The 21,866-nt window shown below is 39.3% G+C and overlaps 2 protein-coding genes across 3 annotated transcripts in view; both read right to left on the bottom strand.

Annotated features, from left to right (window-relative positions):
• Positions 1-3,382: 3,382 nt before the first annotated feature.
• CYCS (cytochrome c, somatic) lies at positions 3,383-5,862 on the bottom strand. Of its 2 annotated transcripts, none has more exons than XM_069461853.1 (3): positions 5,679-5,708; positions 4,529-4,705; positions 3,383-4,418 (listed from the first exon to the last, which is right to left on the bottom strand). In XM_069461853.1, the coding sequence occupies exons 2-3, from the start codon at positions 4,695-4,697 to the stop codon at positions 4,270-4,272; spliced, it is 318 nt and encodes a 105-aa protein (XP_069317954.1). In that variant the 5' UTR covers positions 4,698-4,705; positions 5,679-5,708; the 3' UTR covers positions 3,383-4,269. The 2 variants fall into 2 exon arrangements, with proteins under 2 accessions (XP_069317954.1, XP_069317953.1); XM_069461852.1 differs by lacking the exon at positions 5,679-5,708 and adding an exon at positions 5,772-5,862 and having other exon boundaries at positions 3,387-4,418.
• A 4,110-nt stretch (positions 5,863-9,972) lies between these two features.
• The window catches only part of SPMIP4 (sperm microtubule inner protein 4), a 37,028-nt gene continuing 25,134 nt past the window's right edge, over positions 9,973-21,866 (bottom strand). The window contains exons 7-10 of the mRNA XM_069462053.1: positions 21,004-21,092; positions 14,184-14,358; positions 13,798-13,889; positions 9,973-10,794 (exon numbers count right to left, since the gene is read on the bottom strand). Coding sequence (XP_069318154.1) covers positions 9,973-10,794; positions 13,798-13,889; positions 14,184-14,358; positions 21,004-21,092 — 1,178 coding nt within the window. The remainder of the gene's footprint in view (positions 10,795-13,797; positions 13,890-14,183; positions 14,359-21,003; positions 21,093-21,866) is intronic.

The raw sequence follows: 21,866 nt of genomic DNA, 5'->3' as shown, positions 1-21,866 counted from the left end.
AGTTTTTCACTATGTGACCTTCAAGGAATTTGACATAGATATAAAATAAACAAATCTTTCCATGCTTACCACAGTTATGGGCTTTCACATGTCATTCGATTAATCTTTTGAAGTAGAGATTATTCCTATTCTCCAAATGGCAAAAATGAGGTTGTGTTAATCAGATTGGCAAAACAAAGCTCTAAACCAGGGGCTGAGAAACTTTTTTGTTAAAGTGCCAGACAGTAAATATTTTAGGCTTTGCCAGCCATAGTCTCTGTTGCAACTACTCAACTCTACCACTGTAGCACAAAAGCAGCCCTAGACAATACGTGAATGAATATGACTGTGATCCAACAAAGTTTTATTCACAAAAACATCCCTGGTCAGATTGGGCCCACAGGCTGTTGTTTATGGACACACACTACTCTAAACACAATTTTTTCTAATTCCAGGCCCAGCATTCTCTGCATTACACAGATAACATAGTAGTCCAATGGTCCTTTCTCAACCTACATTGTTCAAGCTATAAATACATTTAAATGTTTGTTAAATATAACGTGTTTAGATGTTTATATAGACATATTAAATATGGCTCCAATATGAAATATAGCTGCATTTCTAATGAATAGAAGAAAAAATAAAAGGAAGAAATTCACGAGTATGTCTGAGAAGAGGGGGTTTTGACTAAGACCAAATTGCAGGCAGGGTATCTTGGCTCTGGTTTTAGCTATGCTGCTTATCAGCTAGATAAGCCAACTCAGGTTAACTTCATTTCTCACTGGTATAATGACAGTTAGGTTGTGAGAAATCTCTAAGATCTATTCCATCTCCAGCATCCTGAGACTTTACTCTTGATTAAAATAAAAATATTTTGTCAAAGTCCTAGCAATTGAGTTAATCATCTCTTGCCATTTTTCCCAGGCCTATTGTAAAACTGTGAGTACCATACACTGGTCCTCTCCTCACTGTGTATTTCTATGTATGGAAAGCTGTATTTTATTTGTTGGTGATACACAGAAGAGGCTGACAGTGAAGTTCCTCCTAACAACCTGGACATTTACTCTTCGAAAAATAAACATAGGAAATCTACTTAGCTTTCTCAGTGAAACAAGACCAATTTCAAATACTCCGAACTCCAACTAAGATAAGCTGGAATCCAAATGTTACTAAATGAAAATGTAATATTTTGTGTTATACCCTAAGGATGTGAACACCAAGACAATGGTCAGTCTGAGGCACAAAAAATGCAGCCAAAGCAGCTCAGTATGTACCCCAGCACTGCTTAGAAGAGATATACCTGGGAGACAAACTTTATGGTCACCGTAGAGGTGTGTTTGTGTGTTGTCAGGTACAAGCCTTGCCAATATTCCATGCTCAGCAACATCTTTCTTGGCTTTCAAGACATTATGATAAGACGAAGGAGAGCCCAAAGAGCCCATCACTAGAAATGAATATTCTCCATTTTAAGAAAATTGATTGCGATTTATTTTTGCCTGAGATTGACCACGAAACAGCCTGAGACTAATCATCTGTGGAAGGCTAGTCTCCAGTAAGGCCTCTTTGTAGACAGCCATGTAGATCCCAGCATACCTTTTATAATTCATAACAATCTTCAGTGGTTAAAGTGAAAATGTATAATATAATGTCTATGAAGAAATTAGAGAAAAGTGCAGGAAAAGGATGACAAAAAGTACATCCCCACGGCCAGGCGCGGTGGCTCACGCCTGTAATCCTAGCACTCTGGGAGGCCGAGGCAGGTGGATCACTCAAGGTCAGGAGTTCGAGACCAGCCTGAGCGATACCCCGTCTCTACTAAAAATAGAAAGACATTATATGGACAACTAAAAATCTATATAGAAAAAAAAAATTAGCCGGGCATGGTGGCGCATGCCTGTAGTCCCAGCTACTCGGGAGGCTGAGGCAGTAGGATCGCTTAAGCCGAGGAGTCTGAGGTTGCTGTGAGCTAAGCTGACGCCACGGCACTCACTCTAGCCTGGGCAACAAAGTGAGACTCTGTCTCAACAAAAAAAAAAAAAAAAAAAAAAGTACATCCCTGGCTACTACCTGAATGCTACCTATCCAAAATAAACTGTCAACCTATGATCAGAATAGGTAATACATAATAAAATAATAGAGCACATCAGGTTTAGAAATAGAAATTGGAATCAGTGTTCTGAAGGGCATTATAGTGTACTTGTAAGAATCCTAGATTAAAAAAAATAGAGTCCAGGGGAAGCACTTTTGTTACAAACTACTGGTTCTAGATCCTTGCTGTCAATACAGTATTCACTAGCCATTTGTGGCTATGTAAAGTTAAACATAAATTCAGTTCTACAGTTAATACTAGCCATACTTCAAGGGCTTAACAGCCACATGTGGTTAGTGGCCATCATATCAGACAGCATAGGTCTAGAAGATATCTATCATACAAAGCTGTATTGAACAATGCTGTTCTAGACAAAATCCAGGATGTAGGTGGCACTTGGAAGAACTTAAACTCCTTAAATACATCTGGCTCTCACTTTGATATCACTATCCTAACCACTTACAGTGAAGCACTAGGAAAGAAGACATGTAGATTACAAATGTTAGCTTTTGTCCCAATTTCCATTTCTAATATGAATGAAAATGAAAATCAACTCCCTAGTTTTCAGATCTTTGCACATTAGTCAGAATTGTCCTTACACTATCTCTGAATACCACTAAATGCAGTCAACACATCCTCTGTTACAAAGGCTGCAATCTTTGAAGGATTTCCAGGATGTATTATTATTTAATCCCCCACCATAACTCAGGTAAGGACTTCAAATCTGAATTACAGCAGGCTTTCCCAAGTTGCTTCTGCATGTGTTTCTAGACTTTTCTTCTATGAATGAAAATAAGACCCCCATATTACAAATTACTTTGCCAGACCTTAAAGACCTGTTTAATCATGCTTTTTAGCCTTGAAACCATGGATAAGGCCCTCTTCCCAGTCTCCTCACTGTCCCACAAGGACATGGCTCTCTCTTCCACCAGACTAGATTTATTTCTCTTGCCATTCTTTATGGCTTAGTTCAGGCTCACTATCTCCATAAAATTTCCAAGGACTACTCTAAATGTGTATGGCACGGACTGTGCACAAAATAATTTAGTATGTAACTGTACACTGTTACACATCACAAAGCTATGACCAGAGCATTCTTTTATCTGTATCTGGCATAAATACTGGAATTCTCATTCTGGCCAAAGAAACTAAAGTGTGAATTAGTCAAGTGTTGTTCTAGTGTTCAAGCTGTCCTAGAGGACTAAGAAGACACAATATAGTACCATGACTGTAACACTGCTACACTGGTAGTTAGGACTACTGTACTTCTTAACCATTAAAATTTTATCATCAGTCATTAAGTCAAGCAGTCAAAAAATCATGATCTGTGATTTTGTTTTTAATTAAGTCATGATCACACATAATTTTAAAATTTGTGTTTATCTCCTCTACTTTAATCCTTCTAATGAGTTGGTAAAAGCACCATTACCAATCACACATATACAGAAGTTCTACAGTTTTATGTGTTTCTGAAGAGCTGTTTAAAGACAATCCTAAATTATAACTTAGTCTGACTTAGGTAGTGAAGAATTCAAAAGTTTAATTTGCTATTTCTTGTCACATTGACTTTTAAAAGCATTTAACCTTATAGATTGTCTATAAAATGTGATAAATGTTAAATATTCTTTATTTGATATTACACATAAACAACACTAAAATGCCTTTCAATAAATAAAAGGCAGCATTTTAGTAGACACAGGGAAATTAGATTGGCATAGTGAAGACCAAAAATATATAAAGTAAACATTGCTACCTTATCTCCAGCCCTCGCCTTTAACAGGCTAATGAACACAAGTTAAAACACCCATGAGTCTTGCTTGGTTCCAAGACAGTGAAGCAATTTCCCTAGTATTTAAATATATTCACATAACCAGTTATATAAATCTAAATATAAAACCAATCTTCAATAGGTTTTGAAATGGCAATTTACCATCCTTGTGAAAAGTTGAACACTACTAATTAATCCAATCATATCTTAGAAGGAGAATACAATGATAGCATTTACTCTATTGGAATTACTATCAAAATTCAAAAAACCGAATTAACCACAAGCCAGTCTTAGTTAAATCAGGACTGTCCAACAAAAATATTCTGTCACTCTTTCATGATCCGAATTCTGGTGTATGAGACCAATAAATTATGGTACACATAAAAAAAGTTATGAGATATTTCTGGTTTGTAATAAATAAGGCAGTGGCCTATTACTCATTAGTGGCTTTTTTGAGATAAGCTATCAAGTCTGCCCTTTCTCCCTTCTTCTTAATGCCAGCGAAGATCATTTTTGTTCCAGGGATGTACTTCTTGGGATTCTCCAAATACTCCATCAGTGTATCCTCTCCCCAGGTGATGCCTAAACAAGAAGGGATGGATTAAGTATTTCACATTCCTGATAAAAGAGTTTGCCACAGGTTACATTCATGCATTTTGTGTAGTGTTATTTAACAACGGTCTCCCTCTTACCTTTGTTCTTATTGGCGTCTGTGTAAGAGAATCCAGCAGCCTGACCTGTCTTCCTCCCAAAGAGACCATGGAGATTTGGCCCAGTCTTGTGCTTGCCTCCCTTTTCCACAGTGTGGCACTGGGCACACTTCTGAACAAAAATCTTCTTGCCTTTCTCAACATCACCCATATTTAATTCTAAAAATGAAAAGACCGAACTTAGTAATTTTTTCCTCAAGTAACAAATATTGTACAAACCAATGATCACTTTATGTAATTACTAATCCGTTGCTAATCTATGACATTAAGCACCAGGATGAATCTTGTTTCACTTAGTACATTCACAATATTCTCTAATATCAAAAACACTATTTAGGAGAACCTCCTAAAAGCAAATCCTTGCATGTATAAGTAAAAGAAGGTTAAAGCCCAAGCAAGCAAAGAAGGAACCTAGTTCAAACCACAGCTTCAAAAGTGAGGTCAAGGTCACATACTTACTAATATGAACTGTGATTACATTAAACCAAAACTACCAAAATTCCAACTTTTAAGAAGGTCTAGACATTTATTCGTACTACAACTCAAAGGCACTCTCTCTGATGATAATATAAAGCACACAGATTTTAAAAAACAGGTCCTGGCTGTTTCCACCTGCTCAGGTCACAGGTGAGCTTGTCATTCTAACTTGCCTCGCTGCGGATGGGAGCAGAGCGGGCTGCGAGGTCTCCCATGGATATCCCCTCTCTCCACACCTCTGAGATCCCCAGGGACGACCACGAGGTCGGTCACCCATCCAGGTCGCTCTCAAGGTGACTGATGAAAATCCACCTTTCTGGGATGCTTGAGCGGTGGACGTTAGAAACAACAGGCAACCAGGAAAAGAAATGACCCCTTATTAGAGAAGCAGCAGCTTTTGCTCTCTGAAGGAGGCCGCGAAGCGCTGCGCTCTGGCCCTCCGGGAGGAAGTCTTGTCTATCATTTTCACTGCCCCCCAACACCGACAACGGGAGGCCCGCGTCCTCCTGGAATCCACATCCAAGCCACCTGGAGTTCCCGACCTACTCCACACCTAACTAGGGTTCTGCTCCATCGCAAGCCGTTATCCACCGGGTACTGGCTGGCCACAGGCCAGGGTTCTCACTCCCGGCCCTGCCCAACCCACGCGGGCTACCCTGGGACAGGTTCCTGGGGAGGGCCTTGGTCGTTTCCGCGCTCCCCCACACGTCGGGATCACACCGCTACGGTTTCCGCGACCCGCGCTCACCTCTCTTTGGTTGCTGACGGCACGAAGGTTCCCAGTCAGAAGCCGGACGTCCCGCTCTCTAAGTCCAAGGACACGCCGGGCCGCGCCTATGTACCGGTGTTGGTGCAACCGAACTCGCTCCGCCCTCCCGCGGCCCGACGAGCGGCCGAGCCGGCTGATGCGCAGTGACGTCACGGTGTCTCATTGGCTCCAGCCTCCAGGGCCTGCGCCAGGAACCTGCGCGCGGACGCCGACTAGCAGGGTAGAGTGTACCGCGTGGGTGCCCTTCCTCTCCAGGCCTCTCTTGCCCGGCCGTTACGACAGGCCCGGCTCGCACGACGCCGAGGTGGTGCCGGGAGGCGCTGACATCACCCGCCAGCCTCTCTGCGCTTGCGTGTGCAGGCGGAAATTGTGGAGCTGAGTCGCGTGGTGTATTGAGGGGTAATCCTGCTATGGTAACGGGTCTTGGGCGCGGTGATGCAATGAGCTTTGAGCCGGGCGTTTGGCCTTCCGGAAAGAGACGCCGAAACTTTGACCTACCTGGAAGTCTCCTGGCTACGCTCCAGTCAGCGGGCGACCTTTACCCAGGCTCGGTCATACTTACACGGCCGGCGCCAACTGCACCCCGGAGGGACAGCCTGAAACCAGGAGATATAAGAGTTGGGCATTAAGTGATCTTCCAGCTCTCTGCTTGATGGACGCCCTAAGACTGAGGAGGGTGCTGCAATTGCAGCAGAGACAGGATTATCGCTCTGGCCCCCTGCCCTGCCGGCTTTTCTTTTGCTAACGCTCCCCGCCCCCTCGCGTTTGTGTGCAGAAAGAACATGGAGAGTGTGCAGGCAGCATCTAGGAAGAAACATTTTTAAATGATTAGCGAATTCTTGGAAATCTAGAGGATTCGCATCACTTCTAACCTAGGTAAAGATCATGTTCAAGTAAGCATAATGCAGTTGAGGTCATATTAGAAATGCAAGTATTATTACCGCAGCCTTTAGTTATCATTATCATAGTTATCCTAAAAAAATGAGCTCCCCTTCTTGATATACTCATTTCTGTCATTGGGAGTTTTCTTCTTAACTCCTTTGCACCTCAAATTAAGCCTCCATGTTCTGATTAATTTTTTCTCTTTTCTTGTATTCTGTCTAGCACTGCTTTATTCAGTTAAGTGTTTACTGAGTGGATGCTATGTGCCAGGCACTCATCTAGGCACCTGGAGTAAATCATTGAGAACTCTTTCTCTGATGGTGCTTACATTCTAGCATCCTTCCTCCCACCCCCAACCCAAGCGGTAGATACTAGATTACTTTAGATTCCTTCCAAACCGATGGATTTCAGCTCTAAACCCTCCATCTCCCTATAGGACTGGAATATTTTTATTGCCTTTGAACTATGTCCTGACTTCCAGTTCCCGTTTAATCTCACACACTACTGCCACAGTCTCCCTGTAAAACAGCAGAAGTCACAATACTTATTCAAGACCTCTTGTGCCTTTTGGAGGGGACCGAGATAGTGAGCATTTGGATGTACTGGTTAAGTAGACTTATTTGGCAAACTCTCCAAGTTTTTAGAAGACCAAGCTTAGCAACACCTTGCAAATTCAGTGTGTCCTTATGAAGCCCGGTCCTGATATTGCCACCCATATCTCTCCAAGAAAAATGTGGTCCTTAAATAAGTGATTGTTTTATCATAAGAAGTTACTAGTCTTGGCCCGAAGCAGTGGTTCACACCTGTAATCCTAGCACTCTGGGAGGCCAAAGCAGGAGGATCACTTGAGGTCAGGAGTTGGAGACCAGCCTGAGCAAGAGCAAGATGCCCCCCACCCCAACCCCAACCTCCATTTCTACAAAAAATAGAAAAAAGTAGCTGGGTTTGGTGTCACACACCTGTAGTCCCTGATACTTGGGAGGCCGAGGCAGGAGGATCGCTTGAGCCCAGGAGTTTGAGGTTTCAGTGAGCTATGATAATGCCACTGCACTCTACCCAGGGTGTCTTAACCTGGAAGCCTCCACTAGTATTTTAAAACTGAGCTTTTGATGAGCATACTTGGAGTGTAGGTATTCTCTATACCAAATAAGGTCGGATCCATTAGCCTTACTGATCAGCAGAGTTAGAAGGAGGGCTGACCTCCTCTTAGTTGAGGAGGATGATTATGACAATGTCTGAAGAGAAGGTTGCCCACGGACGTGGGCAAAGTAAATGTCATATTAATAGAATGTAATTTCTCACCAACTTCCATGCAACCCAGGGGAAAATGTGCAATTAAAACCTCAAATTCCCATACTGGAAAGGTGCATCATCGAAGTTTGCTCTTTGAGGTGGGAAGATCGCTTGAGGCCAGGAATTCCAGACCAGCCTGAGCAACACAGCGAGACCTTGTCTCTAAAAAGAAATTAGATGGGCATCGTGGCAGGCACCTGTAATCTCAGTTACTCAGGAGGCTGAGGTGGGAGGATTGCTTGAGCCCAAAAGTTTCAGGCTACAGTGAGCTATCATGGTGGCACTGTACTCTAGCCTGGGTGACAGAGTGAGACCCTATTTCTACTTTAAAAAAAAAAAAAAAATTGTTCTTTGGAATTCTGGTCCAATGATGTGCTTTATGATAAAAGGATCAAATTAGTTTAAGAAATGTATACACTATATCCACCTTACCTTGGACAGTCCTAATTACATTACATAGTAAAGGCTATGGAGAATCCAGTGATTAAGTTATGTGATTGCATTTGTTGCCCCAGTTTTCTCCAATGTTATTTTACCATGTAAACTTTTGCCTCCCACAATACATAATGTAGTTAGTGTGATATATTAATTAGAATACAGTTTGGAAAAAATTTCCTGATTTTAGCTCAGAATAGTTTTAAGGAGGTATAACCAAATGACACGTTGGTTATAAAACAAAAACAAAAGTTAAAATAAAAAAAACTTCACAAAATACTTAAAAAATTCCTCATGAACTTTCTGTGATAAACTATTATTTAAAATAATCTATTGGCACATTGAGTTGACTTGCATATATGGGAGTTAGCTAAACTCTTGGTGAACACCTTCCAAAAATGATGATTTTGGGGATCTGGACTTACTGATATTAAACCATCCTTTCTTGCTACAGTTAGGACTCACCAGTTACTAATTAAAGCCATTACTAGATTTTCACAATAAAATAATTTTATCTGCATGAAAGAAATGGTGATGTTTCAGTGATCAGAAGGTTAAAGGGAAGGAAACCTATTTGACTTGCAGTGTGTGCATGCACAGCAATTAGGGTTTCATCTTTTCCACTGGCTGTTATTTTGTCCACATGTTTACATAAAGGAGGGTCCACATATTTACTTTATTAAGATAACATCGTTTGCAGAGCTGTCCATCCCTCAATGAACTGGATGTTTGAGTTTTGTCTTTTTTTTATTTTTTTATTTTTATTTTTTTGAGACAGAGTCTCATTCTGTTGCCCAGGCTAGAGTGAGTGCCGTGGCGTCAGCCTAGCTCACAGCAACCTCAAACTCCTAGGCTCAAGCGATCCTCCTGTCTCAGCCTCCCAAGTAGCTGGGACTACAGGCATGCACCACCATGCCCGGCTAATTTTTTCTATATATATATTTTTTTTAGCTGTCCATATAATTTCTTTCTATTTTTAGTAGAGATGGGGTCTCGATCTTGCTCAGGCTGGTCTCGAACTCCTGAGCTCAAACGATCCGCCCACCTTGGCCTCCCAGAGTGCTAGGATTACAGGCGTGAGCCACCGCGCCCGGCCGAGTTTTGTCTTTTTTAACTAATGTTATTTTGTGTAAACAATTACATAAAGGCACAATGTTCACATTTATTTTATTGAGCTGCTATAGTTTGTCATTTATTAAGCATTTGAGTTTTTTACAAATCTTCATACTTTGGTAGAACAGTGATGATGTAAACTTTGTTGTACACATTTGCTTTTCATGATTTTGGAAAATTTTCCTTGGAGTATAATTTGAAGATGAGATTAAAGACTATAAATTTTTCTGGTTCTAATATTTTATTGCCAAATTGTTAAACTTGTTAAGAAGTCAGGACATCACCTTTTCTGGGTTACTCTGACCAGATCCTAACTTAAATTCCTGAAAACATAAACCTCATTAAAAAGGTCATTGTGGCTTAATCTAGAAAACAGAATCCAGTAACATGAAGGAAATTCTGTTATATTTTTTCTTTTCTTGCAAGACGCTGGGTTTTGAAGGGAAGAATGAATATCTCAATTATAGAAATAATGGGAATTATGGCCAAAGAATTGGTGTTTCATCCCTGAATGGTCATTATCCCTGAGGTCTTTATGGTCTTCTAGAATTGATTTATGGAAACGTTTTTGTGCACCAGTTTTTGAAAAGCAGTTCTTAAGGTCCAGCAGGTTGGTATGTGGCTTGGCCACTCCAGCTCTAGGAATCCAGCCCAGAATAGGTTTTGTTTCTTCATAGGTTTCCATGTTCAAGCCCAACTGTTCTTCTGGTTTACTTAAAAAATGATCTAAAGCAAAGGCTTCTGTGTCCAGTTCATTTCGTAAAATACTAGAGTTACTAAGGCGAACAGGGTTTGGACACATAGTATAGGTATCACGTAAGGGAAATTTAAAATGGTCATAGTGAATGTAATCATTTGGTTTACAGTACGGTATGGGTTGGGGTTTTAATAACAGCTGTCTCAAGTACAAATCTTCTGTCTTTTTAGTATCTGTGATTTTCGGAAATGATTTTATGTCGTAAATACTACTTAGAGTTTTTGTTGGGTAATAAGGTGGATGTGCGTAGGTAGATAGCAAGCTTTGTTCTTCTTTAATCTTCTCTTCAATATCCTGGTCTTTATGGGTCACACCAGCTGATATGGTATCTTTAAGTGCCATCATTTCTGCAGAACTGGGTATAAAGGTATGAAAATTACACAAAACTCTAGGGGTACAATCTGGACAGGCAGAAGGTCTTTCCTGGACAGAGGCCTCCAGAGGTCTTCGGTTCTGAATCAGTCGGGCAATTCGTCCTTCTAAGGGTCTGCAGGGTTTGAAGACAGGATGGAATTTTTCTTGCTGTAGTTGTGGGATAAAAAGGAGAAAAATAAATCAATTAATAAATATGGCATTACAAGAATATTGCTACAAATGGCAGGTCAAAAGTCATATCCATTTCACTGTCATAGTACATGAGAGGGGTGCAGGAGTGTACATTACAGTGTTCTTTGATGTTAATTTAAAGACACTGAAATTCGGGTCCAAATAAACACATTGTTCTCCTTCACTGGTTTTAGCTAATATGGAAAGGGCATATTTTTTTATTTGGCCATACAGAAACTCTTCTATGTAGGAATTCTTTGCTTTTAAACTTCAGAGATATAAAGGAATCACTGGAATAAAACTGCCTATCACCAACAGATGACATTGGCAGTTGTGTGCAATTATTTAAATCTCAGCCAACACCTTTTATATTAGGCCAAGGCAAGGGTTCTTAAACCTTGGCTGAATCGGAATCCTCTTCAGAGCTGACATGAAATTCCTAAGCTCCTAAGACTTTCCAAGATTGTGATTCAGAAGATCTGCAGTGGGGCTCAGGAATATGCATTTTTAACAAGCATCTCAGGTGATGCTGAGGCCTGTGATGTGCCATGCTTTGAGAAACAGCTGGTCAGAGGTGTCATGTCTGTGCTGCTTTTTGAGATGTGTTCTAAATATTACGAACTCATTCATGTCTGGTTAACTGTGAAAGCAGTGAGTGTATTCAAAGTGCTATATATATGCTGGGTGGGGGAAAGAGAAAGGAGTTGAACTGGAAAGGGGCATGAGGGAACTTTCTGGAATCACAGTATTCTATATCTTGATAAGGGTTTGGGTTACAAAGGTGTATGCATTTGTCGAAACTCAGTGAACGTACACTTAAGATTTGTGCAATTTCATTGAATTGCACCTTAAAAAAAACTGAAGCCAGGTGCAGTGGCTCACGCCTATAATCCTAGCACTTTGGAAGGCCAAGGCAGGAGGATCATTTGAGGCCAAGAGTTCAAGACCAGTGTGAGCAACATAGTGAGAACTCTATCTCTATACAAAAATGTAAAAAATTAGTCAGGCATAGTGCTGTGCACCTGTAGTCCCAGCTACTCAGGAGACTGAGGCAGGAGGATCGCATGAGCCCAGGAATTTGAAGTTGCAATGAGCTATGATCACACCATTGCACTCTAGCCTGGGCAACAGAGTGAGACTCTGTCTCAAAAAGAAAAAGAAAAAAAAAAAGAAACAAATACTGGACTCTGGTTGATGATACATATGCTGAATATTTAGTGGTGAAGTATACAAATATCTATAATTTAGTCTAAAATACATAAAAAATAATAAAGTTTATTAATGGATGGTTAGAGAGATGGAAAAATGGATAGGTTATGTGACATAACAAGTATAGTAAAATGCTAATGGTAGAATCTAGGTGGTGAGTATATGGGTGTTAACTATAAAATTATTTCAACTTTTCTGTATGTTTGAAAATTTTTATAATAATTTGTTGAACAAAAAAAACTTAAAAAGGATGTATGTATGATGATGGAATTGTCAGCAGAGATGATACAAATGAGAATGGTGAGAAAACTGTAACTTGGACTTTAAAAAAATGGACTTAGGAATATCCTTTTGGTTATAACCTAATCTGTTCATAGTTGGAGGAATTTCCATACTGAGTTATTATTAATAACAAATTTATTATAAATTTGCTAATCAAGTGTGAGTAAATATTATGAAGAAAATAACTCTCTTTGACATGCTTTGTTAAATTTGTCATAAACAACAAAAAGATAGGGCTTATCATATCATAATTTGATAGTATGTCTTTATGCAAGAAGCAGTTTTTAGTACCTTTAATTTATACTACTACAATATAATATTTCATATGTATTTTATTACCACTAAAACATGTTTTCCAAGAGTCTGTTATTTATGTTTTAGTCAGAAACCAGCAAGTTTCACTGAAACTTTCTTTTAAACTTCCAACTATTTTAGGTATATTTTATCTTGTTAATAAATATTTAAGTGTTGATTTACTTGCACAAAAATTTTGCATATAATATACTTGACAAGCATCCTTTGCATAACTGTACATGTATTTCTTTGTAAAAATGATAAAGCTGCTTCCCAAGGAGCTAGAGCCTACAGGGTCAAATCTGTGGAAAACTGGACAGTTGCTGAACATACCTTAGAGCATGCTTATTGCAAGTAAAACATAAAACCAATTAAAAACCCTCCAGTGAATGATAAAGTAGTCTATGCAGTCTATGGAACCACTTCTGATGCTGAAGCTAATGTAAAATGGATATGTTCAGCTCAGTCTTTATAAAGAGTTCAAACTGAAATAATCTTACAGTTGTTTTGTATGTGTCTTTCCATAATTTACGTCTTTAAAAATATTTTTTTTTCAAAATTTGTAGTTGTAGAGAATAAAATGTAGGTCTCAAATAAAACAACATATATGCAAATTATTAGGTCATTTCATTTCATTTACATAATTAAGCCAACAGATTATACCTTCTCTAATTAAAAGGCTTGATCATTTCCAGGCCATTTCACATAATCAATTAAAAAGTCTCTATTGATATTTGCAGAGAATTTATTGGCTTTTGGTTGTAATTTAGCCAACTCTCAATTATTGTGACTATCAGGAGGAAGCATTCATCTCTTCAAAAGCAATGGTGACGTACAAGATATACAAATATGCAAAGATCCACAGAATTTATTAAGAATCTCACTAAATTACTAGTTAAGCTCTATTTCATAAACCAACTCCTTTGTAAGTTATTTTAGCAAGAGTAGCATAGTGGAAAATCTGTTAAAAACACGTACACACAGAATGAAGAGGAAAAGAAACCTTGTTTTTCCAAGTAGTAGACGAGGGTATTCAATCTAGTTCAAATCAGCTCAGAATTAACTTTTAAAATGAGGTAAATTTTCCCTTTGCTAGCTTAGTTACCAATATTCATGACACAAAAAGTGAGCAAAGGAGCCAAACACCTGCATACTCTCCCCCTAAACAATTGAGAGTTGACTGTAATTACTTACAGGCTCTGGATCAAATCCTATCTGTCCAGTTAACTCTGCTACCTCCTTTTCATGGAAATCATCCAGTTCTAGGGGGTTCATGGGCCCCAGACCTTAATGGAAACATTGTCTTATTATTTTGTTATAGTACATGAGGAACGGCACTTAAAGTTGTCATTTATAGGAAAGCTTACCCATTCCTTTTGTAATATAATTAGAACCAATAAAATGAAAACCAACCCGACCTCCCAGCTACCCATGAAGAGAAACTTACCACCCACTTTAATTCCTGTTAGTACTTAGACTGAGAAACAGGGAAAAATATTAGAAGATGAAAGCTTGTAATAGTATTTGTCAAATATTACAATTTTGTTCCAATTTTTACTTGTATTAATGTGAACTCATACCTGTAAAATCATGAGTGTATGAACTGAGCCAGTGGGACCTCTCAAGATTTCTTTGTATGTTGGCTTCTTTTGCAGAGTTAATATGGTCCCATGAATTTAAAGAACTGTTAGGAGCGAAGGTTTTAGGAGGTTTCGGGTAGAATACTGGCTTATTTTTCTCAACGCATTTAGGAAACTAGAATATGAACATAAAGATTATTGCTATTACTGTCACCTGGTAGAATAAGGGCTGATTCACTGTCTCTGCAGGAAAGGGGCAAAGGAAATTCTAGGTTGAAGTTCAATACTGTTTGTTCTTCATTAATTACTAACATTCTATAACTGTAACCATAAACACAATATTTTGTCAAAGAAATGGTAGGGTCTTTTCTAAAAGTCTTTTGCCTTAGCAGGGACTCTGATGACATATATTGGAGAAATGTCCCTGGATACTCTACCTCCAGTGAAATTTTATTGGAAATACAAAGGGCCCTGAGGTTACTCTTTTAGCTAAATTTAGACAAAATTGTGTGCCTCCTACTTTTCCTTTCATGCCTGAAATGAAACCATTTGATGTCTTTTCTGAATTTCTGATGGAAGTTAAGTCACTGAAATTCCAATAAAATTTTTATTCTTCAAACATAACTATGGAGTTTTATTTTTTATTTTCAAAAGAGGTCTGCTTGTCAACATGAGTGAATGAATGTTTCCCTGCGGTCTTTTTGGTTACTTAGAAATTCACCTTTTCTCAGTATCTCTCTTATACTTACTAAATATTTACTGAGCACCTAAGTGTGCACAGTAGTGGCAAGAAACAGGATGGATCAAATCCTTGGGACAAATCCTGCCATCTGGGAGCATATTGGCTAGTAGGGAAATAAGGCCTGAAGTCAAATGACTATAAGATGAAAAGCAACTTTTTGTTATAAGAGAGATTAAGGCAAAATTATTTGGAAGTTCAGAGGAGGGAGAGATTTATTCCATTTGAATGGGAAGTGGGGCTGGGAGTGGGGAGAGAGGGAGGAGATGAGAGGCCATGTTAGGCCACGCCACAGAAACTGGCACTTGAATGACATGCAGAGGTGTGGATACCAGAGCAACAGCAGGAGCACAGGTATGGAGGGTGGTGGCGAGTGTGGGACTGATATTTCTTGAACATTATGCTGCTTGTTGCCCTCATAGCCAGGCCCACCCTTAACATTTGCAGAGCCTGGGGCTAAAGTACAAATGAAAGTCCATATTCCATTTGTCTAAATAGTTTAATTTATAAATAAAGCAAATAAATTGTTAAATAAAATATGTTGCATTCTCCTACTTGTTTGGGGATAGAGAAGACAAAATACCTTTGTAACAACCTGGAAGACCAGGTTCAAATTCTGCACACAGACATGGTGGCTCAGGAAAAGCCAGACATTGACCCCTGGCCCAGCATCCCTCTTGCTTTCTTCCTTACCTGCCCTATCTACCCATCACCTCCACTTCCAGCAAACAGCCATGTCCTCACCACTCCTTTGGCCTAGAGGTATATACTGGCTGGCAGCACTGTCAACCATTGGCAGGATGGGCCTGAAGAAGATTCCCCAAGAAGGTCCTGAGACTGAGTCCTGACTTTGGTCAGGGAATTCTGTGGTCCAAGATCATGGTCTGGAGAGGGAGACAGGGGAGCATGGGCTCCAGATCGACATATCCTCTTGCTCCCATAAACTCCTTGTCCCACAGGGAGGGGCACAGTCAGAGGAAGACTAGAACTGGGCCCTCTAAAGCATGAGGTCCTTTAAAGTTTCTGGGCCTAAAAGTGACACTGCTCATAGCAACCCTGTGAGTTTGGCGTGATCCCTATTTTACATATATAGAGTACTCATGGTAAAAGGCACTTGGAATCTGTCTCAAGAAGTGTTAAATGATCACCCCTAGAAACCTGTAGCAAATACGTGGCTTACTTATTCAGGGATAAAGAAAGCCCCTTTGTTCTCCTAATCGTATTATTTGCAGACCCAGCTTACTTGAAAATAAGAAGGACTTTTTTCAAATATTGTTCTAAGGGGCTGGAGTAATCTAATGTCTTATACTGGCTGAACTAACAGCAGTGACCAAGGGCACGAGGAAGAAAATAGGAAATGTGCAATTTTACCGTAGCCTATGATGTCTTGGGAAGTAGTTAAAGAGCCAGGAAACACTGGAAGGGGGAGCTGGTCAATTTTCAGTAGGTCAAGGTGTTGTTACTCTTGAGAGGAGAGAGAGAGGGGCTGGTGGCAATCCTTCACTCAGTAGGTGTTCAATTGGTTCAATATACTCTTCAAAGGGGAGAGTTTGTATCTGATATGGAGGATAAGTGCAAGGCAGGAAGAAATTCCAGTTCCTGAGATGTTAGTTTCTAGGCAGACAATCTAGTCTACGAAGGAGTGATGTTAGTTGTTTTGAATTTGGAATACAGTCTTAGAGGAATAGTACTATATAAATCGTGGTTATAGTCCCAGCATAGCTCATAAAGTATATGTAACTCATAAATATTTACTTAATACCTATTACATGCTAAACTGTGTGCAAGGTTTTGAGGGCTCTGTGCAAGGCACCAAAACTCCATAAATTGCCATTAAAATAACAGAAAGTAATATGGTTGTATTAAATGAAACAAAAAAATCAAACAGCTTTTTGTTTTTAGTCTTGAATGATGGGGCTTAACCAAATGAATAGGGGAGCATGAAAAAGTTTATTGTGAAGACCACATTGCCCTTTGGAGAGACTTTAGTATTGGGGGACACTTTTTCTTTACTGGATTATATTTCACTTAATTCTATTGTATTAGCACCGTTTTTTACACTAAGAAGTTATGACTAAGCACTTTGTTCATGTACATACGGAATGAAGAGAGACATAGAGAAAGGGAGAAAATAATCTGGCAGAGATATTTTTTTTTGGCATCTACTCAGGACTTAGAAGTTTGAAGGCAGATGAGGGTGCACGGTTGGGGAAGGTGCTGCCTGGGACGGAACAAGGGGAAACGAGGAGGGGGCGAGGTGGGAGATGGGGAGAGAGAGTGCCCATTTGCAGGTGGGAGGTGGGGCACAGCGTGGCAGTGATGATGGAGAGGTGTGCTGTGGGTATCCAGGTATGTGGTAAGATGTACTTTTCCAAAGGAGGTGGCTGCACACTCACCAAATTCCTTCTGGCCATTTGAGGATGGGGGTGGATTGTGGGTGCTATTGTGGAGAGACAGAACTGTCTCAGGACTAAGGAATGCCTCTCTGGGAGAGCACTGGGCATTTAGATTGGAAAGATGGCAGATGGCTCAAGAAGGAAAACTGCTCTCCTTTGTAAGGGTGATATAAGTGAGCTCCTTTTCAAAGGGAAGCCAAGGGTCTGTGCAGATACTTAGGTTTATGGAAAACTGGGTTGTCAAGAACATTGTGTTAGTAAGTAGGCTCAACTAGGCTTTGAAAGTGGATTTGTTAAAACATTTCCAATAGTCCAAGGTTAGGGAAGTTTATGGTACTTGACCTATGTGATTATACTGTATATTACTCAGAAGATGATTACAAGGAAGATTTTAACATAGACTATTTTCATATTGCAAAAGCTAAGACCAGATGTTTGAGTTCTTGAGAAACAGAAAGGACAAAAGTCTTCAGCCACTTGAACAAGTAATGACTTACACAGCACAGAAGAGTAAAATATTAAAAGCTATTATTGTTTGCCAGTTATAAAAGGAAAAGGAATGTTGATTGGCTTGGTTATGGCTGGAACTGGTCTGTGAGAAGAGATCTGAGGGAAAAGAGTGGGTAGGAGAGGTCCTGATTGGAGTGACAAGTGCAATGATCAGCAATGACTCTGCTGGGGGAAAGTATGCCAGTCCAAAGAGACAAAAAGGTCGGGCAGCTCTGGAGTCTGGGAGGGAAAGAGGTACCTGATCTCTGTAGCTCCTGAAGGCACAGGCTCCATACACATGTAAAGTGAAAGGGTGAGGGCAAAATGACATTTTAGATACTGTTAAAATTAAGCCCCAGCACTTAATTTTTAAAAGATTCAACCTTCTAATTTGGAATATTCTTCTTTCCCAGGTTACCCATTTCTTAATGTTGCTAGGTCAACAAAGTATTATAACCACTGGAATAATAGTACTGCCAGTAGCTAATGTTTATTATGAGCTTGTCATGTATTACTATGGTGCTGGGTGCTTTTCTATGCATTTCATTCTCAAGACAACACTACCAGGTAGATTTTATTATTATTTCTGTCTTATCTATGAGGAAACTGAGGTACTGAAGGATTAAGTATATCACCCAGGTCATAAAGCTGACAAGTTTTAGACCCAGGGGCTGAGCCACTTTAAAATTCACACTGTTTACCAATATGTTATGCATATTTTCTTATTGGCTTGGATAGAAAATACTAAAATATGGTTCCTGGAGTTTCTTCTTTTGCAGTTAGGTGACACTTTTTTTTTTTTTTTTTTTTAAGAGAAGGAAAGAGAAGTTTATTAATTTGCCAGCAAATGAGGAGGTGGTTAGACTCCTGTCTTAAAGTACCAATGTCCTTAGGTGACATTTTTGAAACTGCTTATCGGGTTATTGGTGTCCTTCCTCCTCTCCTGGCACAGGGTAGAGGAGGCAGAGAGCGAAGACTATTAGCTCATAAATAGAGGCCACAAGTCCTTAAAAACAAGGCATTCTTGCTATGGGTCCCATCCTCAGGGGACAATTCAATGGATGTGGGGTGTGGCCTGTGCCCCCCGTGATTCGAATGTGCAGCCAAGGTTGAGAACCACTGCTCTAGCAATAGGAAAGGTAAATATCATCAAAAAAACCCTCTTTTAATAAAAATGGAACATTGCAGATAAAGTTGAAGACTCTTTGACTACTTCCCCCAATGAAGTGGTGAAAGGCAGGAAAAATGGGAGGACAAGTACAGGGTATTATCCTAAAGATTAAAAAAAAGATGAGTCATGAGGTACTTCCATGAGGCTCAGTAATAATTTTACTTTTATTTCTTTGTCTGGGGAAGCATAAAGCTGGATTAGGGTTAGGGAGGAGCCAGAAGAATATCTAAAAGGTTGAAAATTAAGACTAGTTAGAACAGATTAAGAAAGTGGGATTAATCATTCATTAGAGAGAAGAAGAATCATCAAATCCATCAAAAATATTTATGTACAAAGTGCTGTGGGGGATATACACATAAAACAGTCTCTTCTCAAAGAACGTGTCATTTAGTTGATGAGATATAAAATGCATGTGAAGAGGTATTTATAGTATGTGTGGTAGAAGTCAGAAGAAGAAATCACTTCTGCTGGAGTAATAATGCCTTATAAATTATAGTGTTTCTAGTTTTCAAATCTTTCATATGATCCTCATATCCTGTGAAATTTGTAGGGCATATTTTACTGATATTATACAGATAAATTTTATTAAAGCACAGAGAAGGGAAGCAATATGCCTAATATCACTTAGAGAGCAAAAGGCAATATAAGACTAACTAGAACATAGATCTCTCACCACACGATAGAAACAAGGAGGGTTGAGCTGAGCCTTGAAGAAATGGCAAGTGTTAGGCAGAGAGGCCGAGAGGAGGGCATTACAGGAAGGGAAATGGCATGAACCTGTTCAGGGACCAGTAGGTGGAGCCAGGCTGCAGGGGAGAAATGACGCCGGATCCTTAAGGGTCTTCATGCCTCACTTAGAGCACTGGGATTTACACTCAGGCAGGGGGAGCTGTTCAGGGTGCAAAGGGGTGTGACGTGAGGGGAGCAGGATTTTGAGGAGTAGGAAGAAACTGAACTGCAGAGTTGGAGCCTTTGGCTATGAGAATATGTGATGATAAGATGGCTCCAGAATAACTTCTCATATTTCTGGGTTGCTTGGATAGATTTTGCTTAAAAGAATGAAAGAGACCCAGTAAGGCAGACGATTCTTTAGGGAGTCTCCTTGACGTTTAACTTGAAAAAACAAACAGGAAATCGCTTACTTCATAGATGACCGTGTGACATTGCAGTGACCACATGCTGGCCTGCCATAATGGGTTTCCAGGTAAAATTAAAAATGTTTCCAACCTTCCATGATTATTATTTGCCTATCTCACAGATTGCTGGATGCAAGGAGATAATATGTGGAGAACACTTGGCACTGCTTTTCACAAACTGGATGGTCAATAAATCTTAGCTATTGTCTTTTTCAAATGTCTAGATATTTTCCTTCATGATTTAAAAATTTCTCTTTTTATTCATGTGGAGATATGGTGTAGAGTGTAAGAGCAGAGACTAGAATCTCACAAACCTGAGCTCTGTAATCATGACATAGTCACAAACTCTCTTGAGTCTCAGTTTCCTTATCTATAAAATAGGAATGATGATACTAACCTTGGGAGATTATTGTAAGGGTTAAATGACATATATTAAGTGGTTAGTGTGTAGCAATTGCTCAATAAATCATAGCTATTGTTTTATTTTTATTTTTAGACTTGACACAAATGACTAATAATGGTTGAAATGATAATAGCTTGTAAATCTTTCTGAAAACCTCCCATTCACTCTGTGCATATTTGGAGTTGATAGACTATGAATCGTAAGAATAGGGTTGGGGGATTACACAGTGTGTGAAACACAGTCCGTTCCCACCATATTTCTTGGGGGAGCATTTTTTTTTTTTGTAACTGTGGAAATGTTCCATAGCTGCCAAAAGTACAAGAAATCAGCTAAGAAAATTGAATTGAAAAATGTGAATCATGGTCAAAATCTCACATTTTTCATTTAGCTAGAAAATAAAAACAATCCATTTTTTGGATTTCTATAAACTTATTGAAGAAAAATATTTTTTACTTTCTTTAAACACACATTTTAAAAGATACTTACGTCATAATATACACCCTGACCTGGCCAAGTCAATGCTTTCTTCTTTGAATCCGTGGGAAAATCAAGCAGTTCATATCTGTAAGGATGACCTGAAAATTCAGGAAAAGCACCATTATCCTGAATAAATAAGCACAGTCTTTTATTCAATGGGATTAATAAGTACAATAAATACAAATGAGATAATATAAAGCAGAGATGAATGTCAGTGTACATTTTAACTACATAGTTATAGCTTATGAGATAAATTCCGCTCTTGAATTCTGAGCCCTCATGTGAGCAGTGTGTGGCCACACAGAGTGAGAATGCGTCTTTATTCTTAGTGCTCTCAGCAGTAACTGGGACACCAGGACTCCACCTTTCTTATTAACGACAGAGATCCTTAGGTAAATAATAAATTTTTCCAGGTCCTCTTTCTGGTCGCTTCAGGCTCAACAAATGCATTTCTATAATACTTATTTTGGCTTTTCTCTGCCTAAATATTAAGAGTTTTCCAAAATTAAATTAGTACTTGCTTACTCAAAAGGTACTTAATGAGAACATTTTAAAGATAACAGCTTCTTAGATTTTGGTTTATAATGTTATAAGCTTTACAACACAGCATGGCTTTGTTCCCATGATAAGTTTCAAGTTAAAGAATGTTCTGAACACCCATTCTCATATGTAATAAGAACAGAGGCTACTATTTATTGAACACTTACTAGGTACCAGTCACTAAGTGTTTTTTATATATATCATCACATGCATTTTTCGTAACATTTCTATGAGAAAGGTACTGTTTTTCCTACCTTAAGGAATAAAGAAACTGAGGCACAGGGAGAATAAGCAATTTCTCCAAGATCACACAGCTTGTAGGCAGAATTCAA

This window comes from Eulemur rufifrons, chromosome 29 (genome assembly GCF_041146395.1).
Source record: "Eulemur rufifrons isolate Redbay chromosome 29, OSU_ERuf_1, whole genome shotgun sequence".
NCBI classification, from domain to species: domain Eukaryota; kingdom Metazoa; phylum Chordata; class Mammalia; order Primates; family Lemuridae; genus Eulemur; species Eulemur rufifrons.
This window is presented reverse-complemented; position numbering and strand designations above follow the sequence as displayed.